At 47.4% G+C, this 7662-nt stretch overlaps 1 protein-coding gene across 9 annotated transcripts in view; it reads right to left on the bottom strand.

Moving 5' to 3' along the window:
* LOC115190780 (lysine-specific demethylase 4C-like) overlaps positions 1-7662 on the bottom strand; it is a 47664-nt gene that overhangs the window by 10927 nt on the left and 29075 nt on the right. For 5 of the 9 annotated variants that reach the window (XM_029748837.1, XM_029748838.1, XM_029748836.1 and 2 more), the window contains 4 exons: positions 7464-7540; positions 7267-7322; positions 6030-6138; positions 259-501 (listed from right to left, as the gene is read on the bottom strand). In XM_029748837.1, coding sequence (XP_029604697.1) covers positions 259-501; positions 6030-6138; positions 7267-7322; positions 7464-7540 — 485 coding nt within the window. The other 4 variants (XM_029748844.1, XM_029748841.1, XM_029748840.1 and 1 more) reach the window with 2 other exon arrangements.

Genomic DNA, 7662 nt, shown 5'->3' on the forward strand with positions numbered 1-7662 from the left:
AAAGCTCTACGGTAACCAAGCCTCAAAGCTCTACGGTAACCAAGTCTCAAAGCTGGCATTGGGAAAAGACAAATAAAGTGAGTTTGTTAAGAAAATGTAACTGTTCTGAGGGGTTGAGAGGTGGGCTTGTTAGGTCAGCTTATGTGGATGGATGTGTAGTTGTCTTATGGAAGTGTGTGTGTCTACTTGGTGTGTGTGTGTGTGTCTACTTGGTGTGTGTGTGTGTGTGTCTACTTGGTGTGTGTGTGTGTTACCTACTGTGGTGGGAGGGACCGAAGCCGAGCCACTCTGAGTACTCACAGCAGACGAGCTCCGTGATTGGTGCCTGTGGCAGGTGATTGACACCACGTAGGGCCAATCGTCCGGCTCCATGGTGACCCCGGCGGCGTGGGCACAGGTAACGTGGAAGGAGGTGGGACATCGACCGCACGAACACTGGATACATGCCCCTCCCCCACCCTGGCCACGCCTCACACTCCGCTTACGGCAATAGATACACTTCTACACAGAGAGAGAGAGAGAGAGAATCAACTCCACTGACTAAATCAATAGATACACTTCTACACAGAGAGAGAGAGAGAGAATCAACTCCACTGACTAAATCAATAGATACACTTCTACACACACACAGAGAGAGACAGAGACAGAGAGACAGAGAGAGAGAGACAGAGAGAGAGAGACAGAGAGAGAGAGACAGAGACAGAGACAGAGACAGAGACAGAGAGAGAGACAGAGAGAGAGAGAGAGAGAGAGAATCAACTCCACTGACTAAATCAATAGATTCTCTCTCTCTGTGTGTAGAAGTGTATCTATTGATTTAGTCAGTGGAGTTGATTCTCTCTCTCTCTCTGTGTGTGTAGAAGTGTGAGAATCAACTCCACTGACTAAATCAACTCTTCTACAGAGAATCATCTCCACTGACTAAATCAACTCTTCTACAGAGAATCATCTCCACTGAATTCACTAAGCTAATGCATATGGAAATGAAACGTTTATATGAACTAAACATCTCTATACAGCAGGAGATATGACCAGATTTAACCCTATAGTTAGACTGTAAGCATCCATCTTAACCATATAGTTCAATCTGTTGATTGTCCTGCTTCCAGTCTGACTCAACACAATGTCACGGAAAAATCAACTCAACTAATATACAGTCACTGAAGCTCATTTAAGTAACACGTATATGTCAATTCAAATGTTCATGATGTATATACACCTGGCTAGTGTCTCTACACAGCTGGAGATCAACACATTCCACTACAGATTTAAACCCCATCATTAGCTTCCAGTAAGCATGACAGTACTACAGATTTAAACCCCATCATTAGCTTCCAGTTAGCATGACAGTATTACAGATTTAACCCCATCATTAGCTTCCAGTTAGCATGACAGTATTACAGATTTAAACCCCATCATTAGCTTCCAGTAATCATGACAGTACTACAGATTTAAACCCATCATTAGCTTCCAGTAAGCATGACAGTACTACAGATTTAAACCCATCATTAGCTTCCAGTTAGCATGACAGTACTACAGATTTAAACCCCATCATTAGCTTCCAGTAAGCATGACAGTATTACAGATTTAAACCCCATCATTAGCTTCCAGTTAGCATGACAGTACTACAGATTTAAACCCCATCATTAGCTTTCAGTAAGCATGACAGTATTACAGATTTAAACCCCATCATTAGCTTCCAGTTAGCATGACAGTATTACAGATTTAAACCCATCATTAGCTTCCAGTAAGCATGACAGTATTACAGATTTAAACCCCATCATTAGCTTCCAGTAAGCATGACAGTATTACAGATTTAACCCCATCATTAGCTTCCAGTAAGCATGACAGTACTACAGATTTAAACCCATCATTAGCTTCCAGTTAGCATGACAGTATTACAGATTTAAACCCCATCATTAGCTTCCAGTTAGCATGACAGTATTACAGATTTAAACCCCATCATTAGCTTCCAGTTAGCATGACAGTAGTACAGATTTAAACCCCATCATTAGCTTCCAGTTAGCATGACAGTATTACAGATTTAACCCTATAAATCATCAGCTTGAATAGCAGCAGTGCTTATTGCATCACATCACTACTGATAAATTCTGCAGGTAGCCTGGTGGTTAGAGGAGGCAGCTAGCCTAGTGGTTAGAGGAGGCAGGTAGCCTAGTGGTTAGAGGAGGCAGCTAGCCTAGTGGTTAGGGGAGGCAGCTAGCCTAGTGGTTAGAGGAGGCAGCTAGCCTAGTGGTTAGAGGAGGCAGCTAGCCTAGTGGTTAGAGGAGGCAGGTAGCCTAGTGGTTAGAGGAGGCAGCTAGCCTAGTGGTTAGAGGAGGCAGGTAGCCTAGTGGTTAGAGGAGGCAGGTAGCCTGGTGGTTAGAGGAGGCAGGTAGCCTGGTGGTTAGAGGAGGCAGCTAGCCTGGTGGTTAGAGGAGGCAGGTAGCCTGGTGGTTAGAGGAGGCAGCTAGCCTAGTGGTTAGAGGAGGCAGGTAGCCTGGTGGTTAGAGGAGGCAGGTAGCCTGGTGGTTAGAGGAGGCAGCTAGCCTAGTGGTTAGAGGAGGCAGGTAGCCTAGTGGTTAGAGGAGGCAGCTAGCCTAGTGGTTAGAGGGGGTAGGTAGCCTAGTGGTTAGAGGGGAGGCAGCTAGCCTAGTGGTTAGAGGAGGCAGGTAGCCTGGTGGTTAGCGGAGGCAGCTAGCCTGGTGGTTAGAGGAGGCAGCTAGCCTAGTGGTTAGAGGAGGCAGCTAGCCTAGTGGTTAGAGGAGGCAGCTAGCCTAGTGGTTAGAGGAGGCAGCTAGCCTAGTGGTTAGAGGGGAGGCAGCTAGCCTGGTGGTTAGAGGGGAGGCAGCTAGCCTGGTGGTTAGAGGAGGCAGCTAGCCTAGTGGTTAGAGGAGGCAGCTAGCCTAGTGGTTAGAGGAGGCAGCTAGCCTAGTGGTTAGAGGGGAGGCAGCTAGCCTGGTGGTTAGAGGAGGCAGCTAGTCTAGTGGTTAGAGGGGAGGCAGCTAGCCTAGTGGATAGAGGGGACAGGTAGCTAGCCTAGTAGTTAGAGGGGACAGGTAGCTAGCCTAGTGGTTAGAAGAGACAGGTAGCTAGCCTAGTGGTTAGAGGAGACAGGTAGCTAGCCTAGTGGTTAGAGGAGGCAGCTAGCCTAGTGGTTAGAGGAGGCAGCTAGCCTAGTGGTTAGAGGAGGCAGCTAGCCTAGTGGTTAGAGGAGGCAGCTAGCCTAGTGGTTAGAGGGGAGGCAGCTAGCCTAGTGGTTAGAGGGGAGGCAGCTAGCCTAGTGGTTAGAGGGGAGGCAGCTAGCCTAGTGGTTAGAGGGGAGGCAGCTAGCCTAGTGGTTAGAGGGGAGGCAGGTAGCCTAGTGGTTAGAGGAGGCAGGTAGCCTAGTGGTTAGAGGAGGCAGATAGCCTAGTGGTTAGAGTGTTGGGCCAGTAACCGGAAAGGTTGCTGGATCGAATCCCCGAGCTGACAAGGTAAAAATCTGTCGTTCTGCCCCTTAACAAGGCAGTGTTCACTGTTCCCCGGGGCGCCGATGACGTGGATGTCGATTATGGCAGCCGCCCATCACCTCTCTGATTCAGAGGGGTTGGGTTAAACGCGGAAGACGAACCACCACTCCAAAAACAAAATCATTTTCTGGATGGTAAAACATTTTCAGTGTAAATTTAAAACGACTTAATCCCTGATCTAAAGTACGACCGTTAGATACTGGGGCCGTTAGGTACTGGGGCCGTTAGGTACTGGGGCCGTTAGGTACTGGGGCCGTTAGGTACTGGGGCCGTTAGGTATTAGGTACTGGGGCCGTTAGGTATTAGGTACTGGGGCCGTTAGGTATTAGGTACTGGGGCCGTTAGATATTAGGTACTGGGGCCGTTAGATATTAGGTACTGGGGCCGTTAGATATTAGGTACTGGGGCCGTTAGATATTAGGTACGGGGGCCGTTAGATATTAGGATACTGGGGCCGTTAGATATTAGGTACTGGGGCCGTTAGATATTAGGTACTGGGGCCGTTAGATATTAGGTACTGGGGCCGTTAGATATTAGGTACTGGGGCCGTTAGATATTAGGTACTGGGGCCGTTAGATATAGGTACTGGGGCCTTTAGATATTAGGTACTGGGGCCGTTAGATATTAGGTACTGGGGCCGTTAGATATTAGGTACTGGGGCCGTTAGATATTAGGTACTGGGGCCGTTAGATATTAGGTACTGGGGCCGTTAGATATTAGGTACTGGGGCCGTTAGATATTAGGTACTGGGGCCGTTAGATATTAGGTACTGGGGCCGTTAGATATTAGGTACTGGGGCCGTTAGATATTAGGTGCTGGGGGCCGTTAGATATTAGGTACTGGGGCCGTTAGATATTAGGTACTGGGGCCGTTAGATATTAGGTACTGGGGCCGTTAGATATTAGGTACTGGGGCCGTTAGATATTAGGTACTGGGGCCGTTAGATATTAGGTACTGGGGCCGTTAGATACTGGGGCCGTTAGATACTGGGGCCGTTAGGTACTGGGGCCGTTAGGTACTGGGGCCGTTAGGTACTGGGGCCGTTAGATATTAGGTACTGGGGCCGTTAGGTACTGGGGCCGTTAGATATTAGGTACTGGGGCCGTTAGGTACTGGGGCCGTTAGATGTTAGGTACCGGGGCCGTTAGATATTAGGTACTGGGGCCGTTAGGTACTGGGGCCGTTAGGTACTGGGGCCGTTAGATATTAGGTACTGGGGCCGTTAGATATTAGGTACTGGGGCCGTTAGGTACTGGGGCCGTTAGGTACTGGGGCCGTTAGATATTAGGTACTGGGGCCGTTAGGTACTGGGGCCGTTAGATGTTAGGTACCGGGGCCGTTAGATACTCTATTAGAACTAACAACCACCATAATAAAACCAGACAGTCAGGAGAATCTAACATTCCCACAATGTCATGGCATGGGGCCCACCCTTCATTTTGTTATGTTTGAGTAACTCATAACATAAATTATGGCAAAATGAGTCAAATTGCAGGAAATTGGCATTGAAACAGCAACAAGACATCGTCTGCCAAGAGGAAGGCCTCTAAAATGTTCAGCTGGAGAACACGCCAATGGCCACTACCACCCAGGAGGAAGTAGAGATTATTTAGGACCTTAACTGTAACCCACTCTCCTCTCCTCTCCCCTCCCCTCCTCTCCTCTCCTCTCCTCTCCTCTCCTCTCCTCTCCTCTCCTCTCTCCTCTCCTCTCCTCTCCCCTCCCCTCCCCTCCCCTCCTCTCCTCACCGGCTGTGTTGTCCTGATATATGTCCTGAGTGTATTTGGGCCCCGCCTGCAGGCTGTGTGGAGCCATGCCTAAAGAACATCCACACAGTAAATTATACATGTGTTGCTGCACTGCTGTGAGGACAACGGGTTTATCTGTGTGTGTGTGTGTGTGTGTGTGTGTGTGTGTGTGTGTGTGTGTCTAAATTATGAATGTGTAGGGTTGTGGTGGGGGGGGGGTCCAATGCCAGCAAACTGAAAGAAAGAATGAACGAACGACTGCAAGGAGAGAGAGGTGTGTCAGCGCCACCCTCAGTCTCTCCATACTCATCACTGAAATCACACACACACACACTCCTCAATCACTCACAGACGCAGACACATGCACACCCATTCTCTCTCTCGCACACACACACACACCTCAATCACTCACAGACACAGACACATGCACACCCATTCTCTCTCTCTCTCTCTCACACACACACACACACACACACACACCTCAATCACTCACAGACGCAGACACATGCACACCCATTCTCTCTCACACACACACACACACACTTTTCAATCACTCACAGACGCAGACACATGCACACCCATTCTCTCTCACACAGGAGCTCATTATCCACTGTTGATTGGGGCACATTGTTTAATTACCACTGAACACTGTTAATTAGACTATTCTACTAGGAGCAGGAATTCCTCTGTGTATGTGATGGTGTGTGTGTGTGTGTGTGTGATGGTGTGTGTGTGTGTGTGTGATGGTGTGTGTGATGGTGTGTGTTCTCACCAGTTTGTATCTCTGCATGGGTATCCTGCTGGTATCAATGGGACTCCTCCTGACTTCATCCCTGAACCAGACCTCTGACAGAGCTACTGCACACATCACATGGGCCCACCTACACACACACACACACACACACACACACACACACACACACACACACACACTTTAATTATTTTATCCCAAAATCACATTACAGTCAAGGGTTGAAACTTCAAAAAGGCACAGATAGAAAAAAAAAAGCAAAAGTGTCGACCTTTACCGTATTAACCACACAAAGACAGTCAGACCTTTACCGTATTAACCACACAAAGACAGTCAGACCTTTACCGTATTAACCACACAAAGACAGTCAGACCTTTATCGTATTAACCACACAAAGACAGTCAGACCTTTACCGTATTAACGCCACAGGGACAGTCGACCTTTACCGTATTAACGCCACAAAGACAGTCAGACCTTTACCGTATTAACGCCACAAAGACAGTCAGACCTTTACCGTATTAACGCCACAAAGACAGTCAGACCTTTACCGTATTAACGCCACAAAGACAGTCAGACCTTTACCGTATTAACGCCACAAAGACAGTCAGACCTTTACCGTATTAACGCCACAAAGACAGTCAGACCTTTACCGTATTAACGCCACAAAGACAGTCAGACCTTTACCGTATTAACCACACAAAGACAGTCAGACCTTTACCGTATTAACCACACAAAGACAGTCAGACCTTTACCGTATTAACCGCACAGGGACAGTCAGACCTTTACCGTATTAACCACACAAAGAGGCGGCAGGTAGCGTGGTGGTTAGAGTGTTGGACTAGTAACCGAAAGGTTACAAGATCGAATCCCTGAGCTGACAAGGTAAAAATCTGTCGTTCTGCCCCTGAACAAGGCAGTTAACCCACTGTTCCTAGGCCGTCATTGTAAATAAGAATTTGTTCTTAACTGACTTGCCTAGTTAAATAAAGGTAAAAAAAATTATAAAAATAGACAGTCAGACCTTTACCATATTAATGCCACAAAAACAAATCTACTGGAACTAATGGGCCATTCATAATAACTAATGGGCCGGCCATAATAACTAGCGGGCCATCCATAATAACTAACGGGCCGGCCATAATAACTGACGGGCCATTCATAATAACTAACGGGCCATTCATAATAACTAACGGGCCATTCATAATAACTAACGGGCCATTCATAATAACTAACGGGTCATTAATAAAATTGTCCTTACTTGTCATCTGTAGTTTTCTTCAGAGCTCCTCCTCTCAGATTACACAGACAACACTCCTGAGAAAGAGAGAGAGAAGAGGGACATCACATCCATCCAGCAACCATTTCAATCATGAATAAATGTTCATAGACTTATCAAATGAACAACATCTTTAAAGTGATGTCATACAGAAGAAACACATCTGATTGGCTACTTACAGCCGTCAAGGTTCCGTCCGCACAGCGATCACACGACCAGTCCTCGCTGACATCATCAGCGGCAACGCCATAGCAACCTAGCGGTGACGATACAGGAAAAAGCATAAAAACACAGACCGCAACCACACAATATCCCATCACAACAGATCCTATCTCCTCTAACACAGTCTACATGGGGAAGACCACATGGTCAGTCAGG

This window comes from Salmo trutta, unplaced genomic scaffold (genome assembly GCF_901001165.1).
Source record: "Salmo trutta unplaced genomic scaffold, fSalTru1.1, whole genome shotgun sequence".
NCBI lineage: Eukaryota > Metazoa > Chordata > Actinopteri > Salmoniformes > Salmonidae > Salmo > Salmo trutta.